This window comes from Panthera leo, chromosome E2 (genome assembly GCF_018350215.1).
Source record: "Panthera leo isolate Ple1 chromosome E2, P.leo_Ple1_pat1.1, whole genome shotgun sequence".
Classification (NCBI taxonomy): Eukaryota; Metazoa; Chordata; class Mammalia; order Carnivora; family Felidae; genus Panthera; species Panthera leo.
The window spans coordinates 9,207,422-9,226,666 of NC_056693.1; the positions used below are offsets into that span (position 1 = coordinate 9,207,422).

Sequence of the window (19,245 nt, forward strand, 5' to 3'; positions counted from 1 at the left end):
GCAACTGGGGAGCCAGTTGCCATGACGACGCTCCATCCTCCCTCCAACCTCCCTCCTCCCACCCTTCCTCTGACAGGCTCTCTGCTCCCCCAATCCTGGCTGCCCTCGGGGGCGGGGCCCTCATTCTCCCCCCCCCAATCCTACCCTCTCCCCCCCCCACCCCAGCAACCCCGGCTCCCCAGCTCCTCTCCTCTGTCCGCCTCTCCATCCCTTCATCTGTCTGTCCCTTCAAAGAGGGGGAGGGGGGTACCTGAGCCAGTAAGCAGCCCCTCCCTCCCCCTGTCCTGCGTCTCCTGCCCCTCTCCTGGGCCGGGGGGAGGCCAGGGTCGCGCGGGTCCCCATGGCTGGGGGCTGAGGGCCCGCCCCCCCCTCCTCCCCAGCCGCCACCACCTCCACCTCCCTTCCATCCTCGACAAGATGCCTGCCCCCGGCGCCCTCATCCTCCTCGCGGCCGTCTCCGCCTCCGGCTGCCTGGCGTCCCCGGCCCACCCCGGTGAGTCTGTCTGGCCATCCGGCTGTCCGGCGGCCCCCACCCCCACCCCGGCCTGCCCGGGGGGATGGGGGGGGGTGGTGGTCTGTCCCCGGCGCTCCGGCTCCGTCACCTGCCTGCGCGTCTCCCCGCAGCCGAGCCGGGGCCTGGGGAGCCGCGGGGACGGTGCGTCCGTCAGCAGGGCCTGTGGGAGGAAGGCTGGGGGCTGGGTGGGGAGGGGGTCCGTTTGGGCAACATGTGTGTGTGCAGGTGTGTGCCGGGAGCCGGGGAGGACGGGGCCGCTGGGGAGAATTGGGGGCAGCGGGGAGGCATTTCTAAGGGGGACACGGCATAGGAGGCTGGCTCTAGCTTTGGGGGAGACCCAGGGCTGGCGGGGTTCCCTCCTCAGGGGCTTGGGCTGGGGGCAGAGGACATGTGTGCGCTCCGCGAGTGCCTGGAAGAGACAGGCCTCAACGCCCGGAACTGGGGGGTTCCAGCGTGGGACAAGAATCTTCTCCCAGCCTGCAGCTGGGGGCTCATCTTCTTGCCCAAATAGGGGGGTAACGGGACTGGAGCGTATTTTAAATTCTGAGCGCTCCAGACTCCACTGTTAGACGTCTTTCCCTCAGTCCTCACTGGAATTCATCCAAGCCTGCGGTGAGGTGATTGGGGCGGCGGGGCGGGGGGGTGGGGGGGTCCCAGCTTGGGGCTAGAGGAGGGACCCCACCCCCAACCCAACCACCTGAGAAGGCCTCAAACTACAACTCCCACAATGCCCCGGGCCATCCGGCTCCTCTGCCAAGGAGCCCCTGGTTGCGGAGCATTATGGGAGTTGTAGTCAATGCTGGCCAGGCTGGAGGAGGGGGGGGCTGGAGGGGGCTGGTGCATGGAGGCTGGGAGCTTGGGGCCTGAAGCCGGGACCCCAGCCCAGCCCTGATGCCCACAGATGGATTCGCCCTGGGCCGGGCCCCTCTGGCTCCTCCCTACGCCGTGGTCCTCATTTCCTGCTCCGGCTTGCTGGCCTTCATCTTCCTCCTCCTCACCTGTCTGTGTTGCAAACGGGGTGATGTCGGCTTCAAGGTGAGGTGCATGCGGGGGATTCACGTGGGCAGGAAGACCCCAGCGAGGCCTTGTCCCCCCCCCAGGCCCGGTTGTTGGTGGGGGGAGAGGGGCAGTAAGTCCGGGAGCACCTTCTGGCCTGGAGTTATGGCAAGATCCGGAGCCTTGGGAAGAAAATCGGGGGACAGCTCTAAGAAAGATGGGAAGGCATCCTGACCAGAAGGACGATGGCCTGTCTCAGCCCCGTGTTCTCCCCACCCCTCACCTCTCCCGGCCCCAGGAGTTTGAGAACCCTGAAGGGGAGGACTGCTCGGGGGAGTACACTCCGCCGGCGGAGGAGACCTCCTCCTCACAGTCGCTGCCTGATGTCTACATTCTCCCGCTGGCTGAGGTCTCCCTGCCGATGCCTGCCCCGCAGCCTTCACACTCAGGTACTCTCCGCTCTCCGCACCTTGACTAGGGTCCCGTGGTCCCAGGGGACAGGGTGGAAAGCCCTGAGGGTCTCCCCTCAGGGGCCAGGGAGCTGAGGTCCCAGGCAGCCAAGGGGAAAGGCAGAGGTGGGAGCCGCAGGGTCTTGGAAGCAGCCTCCAGGGACTCAGAGATCATCTTGGTGGAAGCCATCGATTAACCCCAAGCCGGATGTGGGGAATCTTGTGGGGCCATCGCCGGTGAGGTCAGCCTAGATCTCAGTCTCAGAGGCAGCCAACGGCAGGCTGAAGCCATGTCATAGGATCTTGAAGCGCCAAGGGGAAGGATTGATTGGATGCTGGGAGCTCGTGGGCAGCCAATGGGGAGGCTGAGCTCCCAACAAGGAATGTTGGGGCAGCCAATGAAAAGAGATTGGTATCTGCTTTGACCTCGGTCCACACTGAGTTGGGGGAGGGGTGTCAGTGGCACTTAGGAGGGGAGAGAGACTAAGGGGGGCTCCCCTTTTTGCACCCCCCCCCCCAGACATGACCACCCCCCTGGGCCTTAGCCGCCAACACCTCAGCTACTTACAAGAGATTGGGAGTGGCTGGTTTGGGAAGGTGAGTGGGGCTGGGGGTGGGAGGCCGGGGGGGGGGGGGGGGGGTCCGTACAATTCAGGGCTGTGCTCCGTTCTGTGTCCATCCCCCCTGCTCCCACCACTTGTCATCTGTCCCCTGCCCCTCAGCCCACCCAGTGCCCTCCCCTCTGTCCGCCTCTCACCTGCTCCCACCTACCCCATCGCCCCCCCACATCTGTCAGTCGGCGCCTCCCTCCTCACTCCATTGACCACTCTGCCTCGCCACCTGGCTCTCCACGCGTCCGTCTGTCCATCTTCCCATCCGTCCCTGCATCCATCGGACTCTGGGCCCGTGAGTCTCTCACCCTGCGTCTGACGGGGGACACGGGTGGTGGGATCTGAGGGGAGAGGCTGGAACGGACGTGGGGGCAGGGGGACACTTGGAGCCATGCACTGGGCTGGAGGCGGCCCTGGGGACGGGGCTGGGGAAGCTGCAGGCACTGACCCCCGGGTCCCCCTTGACCAGGTGATCCTGGAGAGATTTTCTCGGACTACACCCCGGCCCAGGTGGTGGTGAAGGAGCTCCGAGCCAGCGCGGGGCCCCTGGAGCAGCGCAAGTTCATCTCGGAAGCACAGCCATACAGGTATTGGGGGCTTTTCAGGGGACGTGGGCCCGGGAGGCCCACAGATACGGGTCTGGTAGCGTTTGGGAGGGGGCGGAGTATGGCTCGGGGTCAAACCTGGCTCGAATCCCGGATGTACTTCTTCCTGGCTGTGCGACTTGGCGGACAGAATCGCCCTCTCTGAGCCTCAGTATCTTCATCCAGAAAGTGAGTCCAGGAAGCCCACACATTCTCAGGGGGGCCTTGAGGAGCTCTGTTGTGCCACCCCCCACCCCTGCTGTATGGTTAGGTCTGGGAAGGCAGGACCCTGTCTGACCCGCCCTTGCTTGGTCTCCCCTCCACTCTAAGGGCTTCTAGAAAAGAACTAGATAAACATTTGCTACATAAATGCCTTGCGAGGGAGCAGTTGCCCTGTCATGGGAGGGATATGTATACAGAGGCCCTTCATCAGACAGTTGGAAAAGCGGGGTGTACCCTGAGAGATTCAGACACTGGACTTTATCACCTTCATGTTCTAAACCTCTCATGGCTCCCTATTGCCTGCAGGACAAAGTCCCACTCCTCTGTACAGCCCACAGGCCTTGCAAGGCCTGCCCCTGTCCCCTTCCAGCCCCTGGCCCCCCTTGCCCCAGCTGCCCTGACCCCTCTTACTGATCCTTTCCCATATCAGTCTCTTTGCTGCCTCAGGACCTTTGTCTTTGCTGTTCCCTCTGTCTAGAATATCATTCCTGGCTCACCCACCCACAGCCCCAGATGGTGGGCTCTTTTCCCGTCCTCAGGTCTCTGGTCAGAAAGACCTTCCCTCACACACACACACACACACACACACTCCCACATCAGGAGCCCCCCCCCCCCCCATGCTCCCTCACGTTGATTCATGCGTTTCCTTCATAACACGTATCCTAGTTTGTCATTGGTTTCTTCCGTTTGCTTGCTTGTGTGGCTGCCTCTCCCCAGACCCATGCTGGCAACCACTAGCCACATATGGCTGTTTACATTTATCTTAAATAAAATGAAATCAAGTTAAAAACTCATTTCCTCAGCTACACTCGCCACACATCTCCAAGGGCTCCGTAGCCACACGTGGCCAGGGGCTCCCCTGTTGGGCAGCTCGGATCTAGAACCTTCCCGCCTTCACGGAAGGTTCAGTTGGCGAGGGCAGGGCAACACGGGGACAGCTCCGGGGTCCATCGGCCCTTTGTAGACGTTGGCGGAGGGAGCCAGAGTCCTGAGATCAAATCCCAGCTCAGCCACCGTTACTAGCTGTGGGACCCTGTGCGAGTCGCTTCCCTCTCTGGGCCTCCATTTCCTCCTGGATTAGATGGGAAAAATTATCCTGCCCAGCAGGGTTCCGGGGGTGGGGGTGGGGGGGTGGATTTGATCGCAGAAGTGGCCCGCCTTGGCCCGGATTAGCCCATCTGCGCGTCCGTCAACATCCGCCATCCTGAACCTTCCATTCAGGCCTCCAGCCGTTTTTCAAGTCCCCGGCACGGGCTCTCTATGAACACGTTTGTCTCCCGATTCCCCTCCAGACCCCCGTGGGAAAATAACCCAGCACACACCTACCCGGAGCCAGGCCCTGGGCTGCAAGCCCGGAATGTTTTAATCTCCCTGCGGACCACCCCCCCCCCCCCGGCCCCCGCCCCGGCCGAGTAGCGGGGTCAAACCCTTCACTGCGCACCTTGTTACGCAGCCCCTGTCTAGGCACTGGGGACACGGCCACGTGAACAAAAAGCCCCCAAATGTCTTGTCCTAGTGGAGCGCACCCCCTAGTGGAGGAGAGAGGCAATTAACAAAGGAAGAAAGAAATTTTCAGAAGAAAATGTCAGAGGCTGACGAGTGCCACCAGGAAAGAAGGCAGCGCGTGACAAGAGAGGGGGGCTATGGATGATCACGGGAAAGGGGGTGATCTAGTCAGTCTAGGAGGACTCAGTCCCGCAAGCCTTGGGGGAAGCATGTTCCGGGCAGAGGGAAGAGCCCGTTGCAAAGGTGGTGAGGCCCGATCGAGATCAAACCAGAGAAGGGACTGGGGGAAGGGGCTGGGGGGCGGGGGAGGGTAAGGTGAAGAGGAAGGAGGGCCGGGAGGCACCTGGGGGTCTGGCCTGGGAACTGGGGGGATAGTGGGGCAGCCCTGAGATGGGCCCCTGGGGAAGGAGGGTGCGTGCGGAGGGGGGTGTGAGTGTGGGTGTGTGGCCGGAGACCCGAGGTGAAGCAGCCGAGACCAAAGAGGTCGAAGCAACGAGTTCGTTCAGGGGAGGGTGGGGTGGGACAGAGGTCGGCGGTGGGCGGGAAGGGGCTGTTTCCTGACCCTGCCCCCTCCCCGCCCTGGCCCCAGGAGCCTGCAGCACCCCAACGTCCTCCAGTGCCTGGGCGTCTGTGTGGAGACACTGCCCTTTCTGCTGATCATGGAGTTCTGTCAACTGGTGAGGGTCTGCGGAGGGTGGGCAGAGGGGAGGCGGGGGGGTCTGGACGGGCTGGGGGCTGCGAGCCAGCCTAGGGTCCTAGGAATCTTTCCCAATAACATGTGTGGCTTGAAGGCTTACTGTAGACGAGCACTCCCTCAGACGGCCTGCGGCCAACTAGCATGCGAGCTGGGTTCTGTGGCTAGGCCCTCTTAAGTAGCGGGGGAAACTGAGGCTCAGAGGGGCCGCCCACTGAGTGCAGAGGTCGCCCCCCTCCTCGCCTCCAATCGGCTGGATGTGTGGGGGTCCTGGAAGGGGGTGGTGGTGGTGGTACTGACTCCACCCTCCCCTTCCTCCCAGGGGGACCTGAAGCGTTACCTCCGGGCCCAGCGGCCCCCTGAGGGCCTGTCCCCCGAGCTGCCCCCACGGGACCTGCGGACACTGCAGAGGATGGGCCTGGAGATCGCCCGCGGGCTGGCACATCTCCACTCCCACAACTACGTGCACAGGTGGCTGCCGGGGAGGGGAGCCGCGGGGAAGAGTGTGTAGGGGTACTACTTAGGGGAAGGAGGGGAGGCTATGGGGGTGGGAGGGAGGGCCACAGCGAAGGGGCTCAACGACCGGAGAAAGCGTGGTGGGGTCGGGAGGGGAGGAGCTACGGAGGGGAGGGGTCAGGAGAGGGGCGGGACCATAGAGGCCAGGGGGAGGAGCCATGGAGGGGAGGGGTGAGAGGAGGGGAGGGGAGGAGTCATAGAGGAGAGGAGGAGGAGTCAGGAGAGGGGAGGAGCCCTAGAGGAGAAGGAGGAGTCAGGAGGGGAGGGGGCCTGGGGAGGAGGCGGAATCAGGCGAACAGGTGGAAGGAAAAGCGGCAGGGGGCGGAGCCTGGAAAGGGGGCGGAGTGTGGGCGAGGCGGACGGTCTGGCCCAGGCGCTCCCCCCTTCTCACCTCCCGTCCCGGCCCCGCCCCCAGCGACCTGGCCCTGCGCAACTGCCTACTGACCTCCGACCTCACCGTGCGCATCGGAGACTACGGGCTAGCCCACAGCAACTACAAGGTGCGGGCTGCCCTCCATCGGGGCGGGGGGCGGGGGGCGCGCCCCCCTCCCCCACGCCTGACCCCGCTCCGGCCCGCCCCCCCAGGAGGACTACTACCTGACCCCCGAGCGCCTGTGGATCCCGCTGCGCTGGGCGGCGCCCGAGCTCCTTGGGGAGCTGCACGGGACCTTCATGGTGGTGGACCAGAGCCGCGAGAGCAACATCTGGTGAGGGGGCCCCGGGCCGCGCGGAGCCGAGGGCGGCAGGGAGGGTGGGAGGGTCACGGGGGGGGGGGGGGGGCTACGGCTGTGGAACCCCCCCTCCCCCCGCCAGGCGAGGCTGGGCAGGGCTCTGACCTCCCTCTGCCCTCGGCTCCCCGCAGGTCCCTGGGGGTGACCCTGTGGGAGCTCTTCGAGTTTGGGGCCCAGCCCTACCGCCACCTGTCAGACGAGGAGGTCCTCGCCTTCGTGGTCCGCCAGCAGCACGTCAAGCTGGCCCGGCCCAGGCTCAAGCTGCCCTATGGGGACTACTGGTGAGGGCAGGGCCTGACCCCGGCCCCCCCCCCCCCCCCCCCCCCCCCCCCCCCCCCCCCCCCCCCGGCCATGTCCCAGAGCCCCTCACCTCCGTGCACACCGCCCACGGTCTCACTCGTGACTCGCTACATACACCCCCACCCGAGGAGCGGGGACACCCCCACACCTTTTGCCAGCATCTGCTGCTTGGAGGGGGTGAAACTGAGGCGGGCAGGGGCTGAGCTGGTGCTCGAAGCCTAGTTTCTCCACTCCTGTTTGCTTGGCTCCGATTCCAGGACCCACGGCCCAAACAGGAAGGCCGCCTATCACTTTCTCACATCCCCTGCTGTCTCCTCTTCTAGTTCTCTGTCCCCCCTGGTCGCACCCCCATCTTATCACACACACAGGCACACACACACACACACACCCCGGGTCTCTGTTCCCCTCTCTCTAGATCTCAATCCTCTTCTCCAGTCTCTCCCTGTGCCCCCCCCCCCCCCCGCCCACCGGGAGCCCTCCACCCTCTCGCTGGGACTCCTCCCCACTCACCTGTGCCTCCTTCCCTCTCCCCCAGGTACGACATCCTTCAGTCCTGCTGGCGGCCGCCTGCCCAGCGCCCTTCGGCCTCTGACCTCCAACTGCAGCTCACTTACCTGCTCTCTGAGCGCCCCCCACGGCCCCCGCCCCCCCCACCCCCACCCCGAGACGGTCCCTTCCCTTGGCCCTGGCCCCCGCAGCACAGCGCGCCCCGCCCGGGGACCCTCTCCTCACCGTTCCCCCTTCTGGATGGCTTCCCTGGGGCCGACCCCGACGACGTGCTCACGGTCACCGAGAGCAGCCGCGGCCTCAACCTCGAGTGCCTGTGGGAGAAGGCGCGGCGGGGGGCCGGCCGGGGAGGGGGGGCGCCGCCCTGGCAGCCGGCGTCCGCGCCCCCGGCGCCCCATGCCAACCCCTCCAACCCTTTCTACGAGGCGCTGTCCGCGCCCAGCGTGCTGCCCGTCATCAGCGCCCGCAGCCCCTCTGTGAGCAGCGAGTACTATATTCGCCTGGAGGAGCACGGCTCCCCCCCAGAGCCCCTCTTCCCCAGCGACTGGGACCCCCTGGACCCAGGGGTGCCTGCCCCCCAGGCCTCCCAGGCCCCTTCCGAGGTCCCCCAGCTGGTGTCCGAGACCTGGGCTTCGCCCCTCTTCCCTGCAGCTCGGCCCTTCCCGGCCCAGCCCTCAGCATCAGGCAGCTTCCTCCTGAGCGGCTGGGACCCCGAAGGCCGAGGCGCCGGGGAGACCCTGGCGGGAGACCCTGCCGAGGTGCTGGGGGAGCGGGGTACCGCCCCGTGGGCAGAAGAGGAGGAGGAGGAGGAGGAGGAGGGCAGCTCCCCGGGGGAGGACAGCAGCAGCCTTGGGGGTGGTCCCAGCCGCCGGGGTCCCCTACCCTGTCCCCTGTGCAGCCGGGAGGGGGCCTGCTCCTGCCTGCCTCTGGAGCGGGGGGACGCCGTGGCTGGCTGGGGGGGCCACCCCGCTCTTGGCTGCCCCCATCCCCCAGAGGACGACTCGTCCCTGCGGGCAGAGCGGGGCTCCCTAGCCGACTTGCCCCTGGCCCCCCCCGCCTCGGCCCCCCCGAGTTTCTGGACCCCCTCATGGGGGCGGCGGCGCCCCAGTACCCCGGGCGGGGGCCACCTCCCGCTCCCCACCCCCCGCCGCCGCCTCCCCGGGCCCCCGCGGACCCGGCCGTGTCCCCCGACCCTCCCTCGGCCGTGGCCAGTCCCGGCTCAGGCCTGTCGTCTCCGGGCCCCAAGCCGGGGGACAGCGGCTACGAGACCGAGACCCCTTTTTCCCCCGAGGGAGCCTTCCCAGGCGGGGGGGCAGCCGAGGAGGAAGGGGTCCCTCGACCGCGGGCTCCCCCCGAGCCCCCCGACCCGGGAGCGCCCCGGCCACCCCCAGACCCGGGTCCCCTCCCGCTGCCGGGGACCCGGGAGAAGCCGACCTTCGTAGTTCAAGTGAGCACCGAGCAGCTGCTGATGTCCCTGCGGGAGGACGTGACAAGGAACCTCCTGGGGGAGAAGGGGGCAAACCCCCGCGAGACGGGACCCAGGAAGGTGGGGAGAGGTCCCGGGAACAGAGAGAAAGCCCCGGGCCCGAGCAGGGACCCCACAGTCCTGGGCAGCGGGAAGAAAGCCCCAAGCCCGACCGAGGACCCGAGCCTCCCCGTGAACGGGGTGACAGTGTCGGAGAACGGGGGCCAGAGAGCCCCAGGCATCGAGGAGAAGGTGGCGGAGAACGGGGCCCCAGGGACCCCCGAGAGAGAAGAGAAAGCGCTGGAGAAGGTGCTGGAGAATGGGGAGGTGACGCCACCAAGGAGGGAGGAGAGAGTGCTGGAGAATGGGGAGCTGAGGTCCCCCGAGAGAGAAGAGAAAGTGCTGGCGAATGGGGGCCTGACACCCCCAAAGATCGAGGAGAAGGTGTCAGAGAATGGGGGCCCGAGACTGCCCAGGAACACGGAGAGGCTGCCGGAGACTGGGCCTCGGAGAGCCCCAGGGCCCTGGGAGAAGGGGCCCGAGAGTGGGGTGTCAGCCCCAGAGACCTTGCTGGAGAGAGCCCCCGAGCCCGGCGCGGTGGCCTTGTCCCGGAACGGCGGGGCGACAGCCCCTGGCCCCACTGGCCCAGCCCCCAGGAGCGGGGTGCTGGAACCCGGGACCGAGAGGAGAGCCCCCGAGACTGGGGGGGCACCGAGAGCCCCCGGGGTTGGGAGGCCGGACCTCGGGAGTGGGGGCCGAGCCCCAGTGGGCATGGGGACGGCCCCCGGCGGCGGCCTCGGAAGCGGCGCGGACGCAAAGGCCGGATGGGTAGACAGCACGAGGCCACCGCCGCCACCGCCGGAAGCACAGCCGAGGAGGCCGGAGCCAGCGCCCCAGAGAGCCAGGCCGGAGGTGGCCTCCGAGGGAGAGCCCGGGGTCCCAGACAGCAGGGCCGGCGGAGACACAGCACCCAGCACAGACGGGGACCCCCCCAAACCCGAGAGGAAGGGCCCCGAGATGCCACGACTGTTCTTGGACTTGGGACCTCCTCAGGGGAACAGCGAGCAGATCAAAGGTGAGGAGGCTGCTGGGAGCAGGGGAGCGAGGTTGGGGGCCGAGGCCCGGCTCCTTCCAAGACGTACAACGGAGCTGAGACCCTCAGGCTCCTGGGTGGCAGACAGGTCAGGCTGGCAATAATGGGAGGAGACCTCGGAGCCACGCCGCCCGGGCTCCAGTCCCTCTCTAGCCCTGTGGCCTTGGACAAACCACCTTCCTTCTCTGTGCCTCAGTTTCCCCGCCAAAAGTGGATGACGAGGATAGCATCCACCTGGTAGGGCTGGGAGGCTTAACTGTTAGGACTTCTGAAGACGTTAGCTCAGCGCCAGTCCTAAGTTCCTCTGCTTTATTATTGCGATTCACTTAGACCCCGGGGTCTCAAGCTCAGATGCCCACGGGGGCCAGGCAGGACAGGGGGAGGGGGGGGAGTGGAAGGAGTGGTCTGGGAGAGGTGGGGTGGGAGCCGGGGGGGTCGAAAGGCGGCCCCTTCTCAGCTCCCCCTCGGGAACGCCCACCTGGTGTGGCCAAATCTGCCGCTTTTCCCTTTTAAACCAGAGCCCCGGGTGTTGTGATGGCCGAAACCAATTCCAGCGAAGCCCATCCTCGCGCTGGGTTGCCAGCGTGTGATTCCCGGGTTTAAACTTTCCACCAAGTGGAGGCATCTATCCCGGGTGCCGGGCCCTGAGCTGCCCAAAGCTGGGACCCGGGGAGCTTCACACTGTCTCCCCCACCCCAGGGGGAGCTGCCCTGTCTCCCCCACCCCACCATGCTACTGGTGCCCGGAAAGCAATAGACGTGCCTTTTCTGGAAACGGAGTTGGGGTAGGAACGCAGAAAATGCTTGGTCACCGAGGGGGACTGATTTAAGAGAAAGATAAACCGCCCCTGTTTAGATATGAACAAAGGGACTGTGGTTCCACCGGGATCACCCGCAGGACTGATTTCCTTAAATAGCGCTGTGGAGGTTATACATGATGGGACCCTGTGGCAATCTCACGGCCACACTTGGGGATAAGGTTATCATCTGTTTACCAGAGGAGGCTGCTTCCTGTTTATCGGGAGAGAAAGGTCAGGGAAGGAGCTGGGCACGGAACTTTGCCTTCCTCGAAGCCCGCGGTATTAGAATGACACGACTTCCTTGAGATTGTTGTGGGCAATTTGCAACCAGCTGTGGCAGGAAAGACCCCCCCTCCCACCCCCAGACAGCATGAAAATGTCAGGAGCTGGGCACCTAAGACATCTCAAAAGATCGGTGGGGGACAGTGTTGCTGGGTGGGAAGATGCTGGGAATAGCTTGCCTTTTTTTTTTTTTTTTTTTTAAACTGCACGAACTCCTACTCATCCTTCAAGACCCCACTCAAATTTCCCCTTCCCTGGGAAGCCTTCCTGATTTCCAAAGGCTATCACCCTGTCCTTCCTGAGAGCTCCTTGAGAGCTCCCTCACAGCCCCCAACCCCATCGCCCTGAGATGGATGGTCAAGGAAGGCCTCAAGGAGGTGACTTTTGAGCAGATGTGAAGGAAGTAAGCTGGGTGGACATCTGGGGGAAGGGTGCTTCGGGTGGAGGGCACTGAGATGGGCACTGACTTGGCATGCTCGGGGAACAGCAAAAGGCCAGTGAAGCCGAATGGAGGGCACGGAGGGTGGAGAGTGACCCGATTCACGTCCAGTCTTTGTCCCTGCTCTGCCCTGACCCTCCTCTCATCCCCGCCACTGCCCGCACGGGGCCCGTCACATCATTTACTTCTGCATTAATGGACGAGTGGGTGGCCCCTGTTCATTTACCAGTGCTGAGACAGAGGCCCAGAGAGGTGAATCTGCTTGCCCTGGGGCGCGCAGCAAGCGACCCGGGACCTGAAAAGTCCTTGCCTTCCAGCAGGCTGAGATCAGGGAGTCTTAGGGCAGGGCGAAAACCTGGAGATGGTTAGACACCCCAATTTTTTGGTCTGGTACTTGAGGGCCAGAGAGGGAAAGTACCTTGGTCAACATCACGTAGCAGGGAACATTCATTCATTGATCCCACAGATATTGGCTGAGTACCTCTATATGCTTGGGGATGCAGCCAGAATGAGCCCAATTCAAGTCTCTGTTCTATGGCAAGGCGCACACGAATCACAACACCGCAGAAATAGTCACATGCTGAGATAATCTGCTCGGAAGGAGCGGTGCTTGGTGCTATGGGGTGCAGAGCCGACAGCCTTGCCTGACCTCCTGGGAGAGCTCTGAAGGCTTGAAAGCCCGGGCTGAGCTGGAGGAGGAATGGGACTTGAATTAGAAAAGGAAGGCAGAAGGAACAGCCTATGCAAAGGCTCAGAGGTGGGAGGAATGGGGGGTGGGGGGTGGCCCAAGGGGCGGGGTGGAGGCAGAGTCAGAATGAGGTGTGGACGGAGGAGGAGCCCGGAGAGGGCAACAGGGCCAGGGCACTTGGGCCTGGTGGGAGGCGCAGCGAAGTTGGGGCTGTGTGATGTGAACACTGACTGGGGAGTCAAGGAGAGGGTTAACCCCTGGAGGAGGGCGTGGAGAAAGGCCCCAGAGCCGCAGCCTTTTGGTTCACAAGAGGGGAAACCGAGGCTCCTAGCGCGGCCCGAGATTGCCTGAGGATACACAGCTAGGCAGGAGGGCATGCCTCAGTTTCCCCGGGAGCAGCGGCTCACCGGGTCTCTCCCCTCGCAGCCAAGCTCTCGCGACTCTCTCTGGCGCTGCCGCCGCTCACGCTCACGCCGTTCCCGGGGCCGGGCCCGCGGCGACCCCCGTGGGAGGGCGCGGACGCCGGGGCGGCTGGCGGGGAGGCCGGCGGGGCGGGGGCGCCGGGGCCGGCGGAGGAGGACGGGGAGGACGAGGACGAGGACGAGGAGGAGGACGAGGAGGCGGCGGCGGCGGGCGCGGCGGCGGGGCCGCGGGGCCCCGGGAGGGCGCGGGCAGCCCCGGTGCCCGTCGTGGTGAGCAGCGCCGACGCGGACGCGGCCCGCCCGTTGCGGGGGCTGCTCAAGTCTCCGCGCGGGGCCGACGAGCCCGAGGACAGCGAACTGGAGAGGAAGCGCAAGATGGTCTCCTTCCACGGGGACGTGACCGTCTACCTCTTCGACCAGGTGCGCGGCCCCGGGAAGGGCAGGGGCAGGGGGCGGGGCCGGGGCGGGGCCATCGGGTGAGGGCGGGGCTGGGGAGAGAGTGGCCCGGGGAGCGGGGCTGGACTTGGATGACGGGGTAAGGCCTTGGGTGTGGAGACGGGGCCTGGGGATGGGGCGGAGCCCGGAGGATGGGCCCAGCCCAGGGCGGGGTTGAGGCCTGGAATGAGGGGGGCGGGGAGGCCTGTGATGGGGGAGAGCGCGGGAGGGCCGGGGTTGGGGGGGGGGGGTTGGAGAGTGAGAAGGGATCTAGAAGGAAGGCGGGGGAGATGCTTGGTGGTCAGGGCAGGGCCCGGAGAAGCTACAGGGAGAAGGCCTGGAGAGGGTTGGGGCGTGGTCTGGACGACGGGGGCGGAGCCAAGTGAAGTTTGGGTCTGGGGTGGTCCACCCGCGCGCTCTAGTGGTCGAGGCAAAGGGGCCGGCTCAGGATGAAGCGGGTTTTACCCACGAGGGGCGGGCCGTGGCGAGGCTGCAGGTAGGGCTTAGGAGAGGCGGCTTGCAGTGTTGAGATACTAAGCGCAGGAGGGGTGGGTTCAGAGACGGACGGGGCTAGAGAACCGGGGCGGGGCTTAGAGAGGTGGCCTGAAAATTGTAAGGCTGGGAGGATATGGGAGAAAAGAAAAAAGAGCGGGATGGCGCTTATGGACTGGGGCCTAGATGGGTCTGGATGGGTCTGGGCGAGCCTGGAGCGGGGCACACCGGGCTGCGGTCCTGAGATGAGAGTCAGGAGCGTGGGCCTGGGCCTCAGAAGAGAAGGGCGGGGCTCGGAGGGCCGGAGCGGGGCCACTTCAGGGGGCGAGACTTAGAGGCCCGAGGGAGGGTCGGGGTGTGCAGGATACGGCAGGGGTTCGGAGCAAGGTCCCGAACTTGGACGCCTGTGGCCGAGATGTCGGAAGTAGTTAGGGGTCATGGAGACGAGGCAGCATTTATGGAGGCAATATTGGTTTAGGGGGCTCCCAGGGAATCATTGCGTTACGGAGAGAATACCCGTGGTGGGGTGCTTAGCTGTGGGCGGGGGAGGAGCCTCCGGCCGGGGTGGGGTTAAGGCTGACCTGAGGCTTTGAAGGCAGAGTAGGGGCTCCAGCCACCTCCAGAGAGGGTGGGTGCGACTGTAAATTGGGACACCTGAAGCCCCAGAGAGGTTAGCAGGCTTTGTTGCTCGTTGGGAATGCAGTGGGTGGGATGCGACGGTTCGCCCCCTCTCCCCTCCCCTAATCTACCTCCACAGGAGACGCCAACCAACGAGCTGAGCGTCCAGGGCCCCCCCGAGGGGGACACGGACCCGTCAACGCCCCCAGCGCCCCCGACGCCTCCCCACCCCGCCACCCCCGGAGATGGGTTTCCCAGCAACGACAGCGGCTTTGGTGAGGGGCTGCGTGGGACCTGGAGTGGGCAGAGCAGGGGCGGGGCCTGGAAGGGGGCAGAGCTGGGGCGGGGCCTGGAGGCGGGGCAGAGCTGGGGCGGGGCGTGGAAGGCGGCAGAGCTGGGGCGGGGCAGATCTGGGGCGGGGCCTGGAGGCGGGGCCTGGAAGGGGGCAGAGCTGGGGCGGGGCCTGGAGGCGGGGCAGACCTGGGGCGGGGCCTGGGGGCGGGGCAGAGCTGAGTCTGGGCCGCAGGGACGTACTGCTGGAGGCAGGTGCCTGAGGACCGGCTGGGTTGGAGGACTGGAGCTGAAGTTGAGGGGCTCCAAAAGCGCCCGAGGGTCTGACCGCATCCTCTCTTCTCCCTAACCGCCCCCCCCCCACCCCGCTGCTAGGAGGCAGTTTCGAATGGGCGGAGGATTTCCCCCTCCTCCCCCCGCCAGGCCCCCCCCTGTGCTTCTCCCGCTTCTCCGTCTCGCCTGCGCTGGAGACCCCGGGGCCCCCCGCCCGGGCCCCCGACGCCCGGCCCGCAGGTACAGTGCTTCAGACCCTCTGGCCTGCTCCTCCCTCTGCTGGCCTCTCTCCCCATCTGTTTCCCCACTTTCTCGTCCCCATGTCTGAATTTCCCTCTCTCCCCTCAGTCTCTCTCCTCCCCTCGCAGTCAACCCTGGCTATTCGGTCCTGAGACCCCACCCGACTCTGGTACCAGCTCAGACCAGGCAGTGGTCATCAGATGGGCTGGGGTAGTCGCGCCCCTTCCCTGAGCCTCAGTTTCCCCTTCTGTAAGGATCCCTTCACAGACTTGCTCCTCTTTGCCCCGTCTCTTGCCTGGCACCTGTCAGATCTTGATCCCACATCCGTTTGGGGACGTGGGTTGATCAGAAGCAGACAAGGAGAGAGAGGAAACCAGTGTGCTTCAGAGCTGCTTAGTTGAACCGGAGCGGAGAGAACAGGGGGGTAGATTCTAGTGTCATCCCCATTTTACAAACGAGAAAACTGAGGCACAGAAGAATGCGGAGCCAGGATCCAAACCCTGCTGCCTGCCCTCTGAGTGTTTCCTTTTTTTTTTTTTTAATTTATTTTATATTTTAAAATTTATTTATTTAAGTAACCTCTTCACCCAGCGTGGGGCTCGACCTCACGACCCCCGAGATCAAGAGTCATAGTTATGTTCCACCGACTGAGCCAGCCAAACAGCCCTGAGTCAGTGTTCCTTTCCTGTATTTCACATACGCCAAAGAGCTAATCCTCACCCTCATCTTGGGAGAGGGTCACCACACCCTTAGTTTCTGACGGCCCCCAAGCTAAGGCCTATTTTACAGAGGAGGGCACAGCAATGTCTCTCCCGTCCGAACTGGGTCTGGAGAGATCAGAGACTCCGGCTCTCTGCCGCCCCCTGCTGCCGCTCCTGAGAATAGCCCTGGATGCCGAGCTCACACCGCGCTGGGCAGGTGCAGGTGTTCCCAGAGGAGAGAGCGAGAAGGTAGAGAAGGTGCAACCTTCCCCTTTCAGGGAGGGTGACAGTCCTGCTCCCCTAGATCGTGCCTGAGTCCAGCTGTTGGCCCTGCCACTCCTTGGCTGTATAACCTAGAGGCAGTCACTCTCCTTCTCTGTGCCTCAGTTTTCTCATCTGCAGAATGGGGACGATCACAGGCTCTAACTCTTAGGGTTCTTGAGGGGATTCAATGGTTTAACCCTACGCGCGCGCGCGCGCGCGCACACACACAGCACAGCCTGGTCAAGCCGCAGGGGTCTCTCCCTGCGCTTAATGAAGTCGAAGTTCACCGAGCATTTGCTAAGCACAGGTGCCGCGCTGGGCACGGGGTGGGGTGGGGGGGGGGGCACTGATTCCATGCTGAGCAAGATACATGAGCCCCACTCCGCCCTACCCAACCCAGAGACACTGACCCGCCCCCCCCCCCCCCCCCCCCCCGGGGCCACATGGCGGCGACTGGAGGCTGGGAGGCTAGACAGGAGGCCAGGGCAAGCGTCCAGGCGGGAGAGGAGAGAACAGACAGGGTTTGGGGCGGGAAGGACGGGGCTGAGGGCAGACTCCAGGTGCCACCTCAAATGTCACTTCCTCCCAGAGGTCTTCATGGGGACAGGGCGGGGTGGGTTCCAGACATGGGGACACTGCCAAGTGGTGAGTCAGGGCTGAGGCCAGCAGGACCAGGATGCCAAGATGACTTCACCTTTAATCACCGGGGAAGGGAGGGAGGGCCCAGTCGTGTGAAACCCTTCACTGCGGTGGGCCTGGCAGGCAAGCTGCGGAACCTGTTTCCCAAGGCCGCGGTGTGGGGTCCAGGCCCGGCCCCCTTTCCGCCCCCCCCCCCCCCCCCCGCAGACCCCCCTCCCCACCCCCCTGTGCTCGGTGTGGCTCTGCCCACTCAACCGGCGTGCCCTGAGTGATGCCACCTGCCCCAGCGTCTCTCCGCTCCTTCGAAAAGGACACGAGGGTCATGCTCCCCTTTTAAAGAGAGGGGAAACCGAGGCTCAGGGACAGGAGTGAGGGCCACGGCTTGACCCTCGGGTCACTCAGGTAAGAACTGCGGGGTGGAGAGCGAGGGCGCCCCCTGCGTGGCCCTGGGTGAGATCCGCCACACCCTCCCCCACCCCAGACCTTGGTTTGCCGGATCTGTGGAATGGGTGGGGGCTTCTGCGGGGACAGGAGGGGCCATGCAACAGTTAGGTGGGAAGGCGCTTTGCGTCAGGCCCTGTGCTGGGCGCTGGGGCCGTCTGGAGAGCTTACCTTCTAGGGAGGCAAACAGACGGACAGGAAGCTAGCAGACGATGACTGGGATCCAGATAGAATGACTGGGGGGAGGGGTGGGGTCACCAGGGGGGCGACTGCTTGACCCAGAAGGGCCTCCGAGGAGGGGGTCTGCCTTACGTGGGAAGGGATAAGGAAAGGGCATGGGGGGGGGGGAGAGTGGGGGGGGAGGGACAGCCATGCAAAGGCCCTGGGGTAGGATTGTACTTGGAACCGAGGAGCCAGGAGGGCGGCGTAAGGACAGAAATGGGACCCAGTGCGGATTTTGCTTTCCACTCGGAGAGAGACAGAAGCCTTGAGCCCGTCTGCCCGATAATTCGCTTTCGGTCTCCACTCCCTCCGTCCTCAGGCCCCGTGGAGAACTGACTCCCCGAAGACCCCACCCCCCCGCACCCCCGGAAGAGGGGCTGAGGGTAGAATCCTCTGTGGACGACGGAGCCACTGCCACCGCCGCAGACGCCGCCTCCGGGGAGGCTCCTGAGGCTGGGCCCTCCCCCTCCCCCACCATGTGCCAAACGGGAGGCCCCGGCCCCCCACCCCCTAGCCCCCCGGACGGCTCCCCCGAGCCCCCCGACCCCCTCGGTGCCAAATGAGGCAGGCAGCCCCTCGCCCCTCCCTGGAGAGCCGCCTTTCTTGGAACTGAACTGAACTCTTTCGGGCCTGGAGCCCCTCGGCACAGCGGAGGCCCCTCCTCACCCACTCCTGGCCCCAGAGAGGGGCTGCAGGCTTCGGGGACCTGGACCCCACCCCCCCCCCATCTCGCGTCTCCCCTCCCCCTCCCCCCCTCCCCCAGCCGGGCCCCTGGAGGGGCCTCTGGTTCAAACCTTCGCGTGGCATTTTCACATTATTTAAAAAAGACAAAAACAACTTTTTGGAGGAACGGCGGGCCTGTGTGTCTTTCGGGGCAGGGCGCGCGGGGGAGGGCCCGGGAGAAGGCGCCTTCCGCCCGCCCCCTTCACAGACGGGAATGTCGAGGCCCAGGAAGGCGGAAGCGCCCTGCGGTGGTGAGGCTGCGGGGCTCTGCTTCTCTGGCCCCCGGCTCTGCCTGGTGCTGGCCGCACTGACCTGGGCGGCAGCCTCCGCGTGACACAAGAGCCGCGTTGACACAGGGTGGCTGGGGGGGGGGGGGGGGGGGGGCTGGGGAGGGGGTGCTCGGGAACGACCTGCCGGCACCCACACGGCCCCTGGCCGCACCTCTCAGAAGCTTCCGAGGCCAGGCACTGCCTCCCTGCCCACCGTGGCCTTGCCTCAGTTTACCTGTGTCTCCGTGTGGCCGCCCACCTCCCATGAGACGTTCCCGTCTCTCCCCCTGGGCCCCTCTTCCTAATTCTGTGTGTTGGAGTTTCTCCGGCTGTACTGTTTTCTCCTCCTCTGTGCCTCCCTGTCGCCTGCCTGTCTCTATTATGTCTTTCTCTGCCTTTGTGTTTACCCCGATTCCTTTTCCTCCGTTTCTCCTGGGCTCTTGGACTGATTCTGCCTCCCGCCCCCCGCCCCCCACCCCCCGGGGTCTGCCTTTGCCTTTCCAATCTCCTGGCTTCAACCTGTCCCCCGTCGCCTCCCTACTGCAGCCATTGGCATATTTGAGGGACTCACTTGAGACCCGAGGGAAGGGCCCAGGGGTGGGGGTCCAGCTGGGAGGCTGTGGGCTCCTGGCCTAGGAGTTAAGGTGATGAAGGCGTTAGGGTCACTTGTAAGTCTGGGGGATGGAGAAAGGGAGGGGGGAGGGGGCTGGGTTCCAACCTCTTCCCAGGGGTTCTGCGGGTTGACGCGTTGATGCTCAAACTGATCTTAGGACACATGTGCCCAGGGTGAGGGCTGATGGCACCAAGATTGACAGGGTC

General features: G+C 65.1%; 1 protein-coding gene across 1 annotated transcript; it reads left to right on the forward strand.

Annotated features, from left to right (window-relative positions):
* The first annotated feature begins 417 nt into the window (after positions 1–417).
* LMTK3 (lemur tyrosine kinase 3) lies at positions 418–17,920 on the forward strand. The gene is given in 16 exon segments (XM_042920533.1): positions 418–493; positions 1,416–1,549; positions 1,809–1,959; positions 2,480–2,572; positions 3,052–3,157; positions 5,472–5,559; positions 5,899–6,047; positions 6,508–6,592; positions 6,678–6,799; positions 6,955–7,104; positions 7,659–8,689; positions 8,692–10,170; positions 12,823–13,238; positions 14,503–14,638; positions 15,030–15,167; positions 17,754–17,920. Coding segments are annotated over 16 exon segments (4,371 nt in total). The 3' UTR covers positions 17,771–17,920.
* Positions 17,921–19,245: the final 1,325 nt, after the last annotated feature.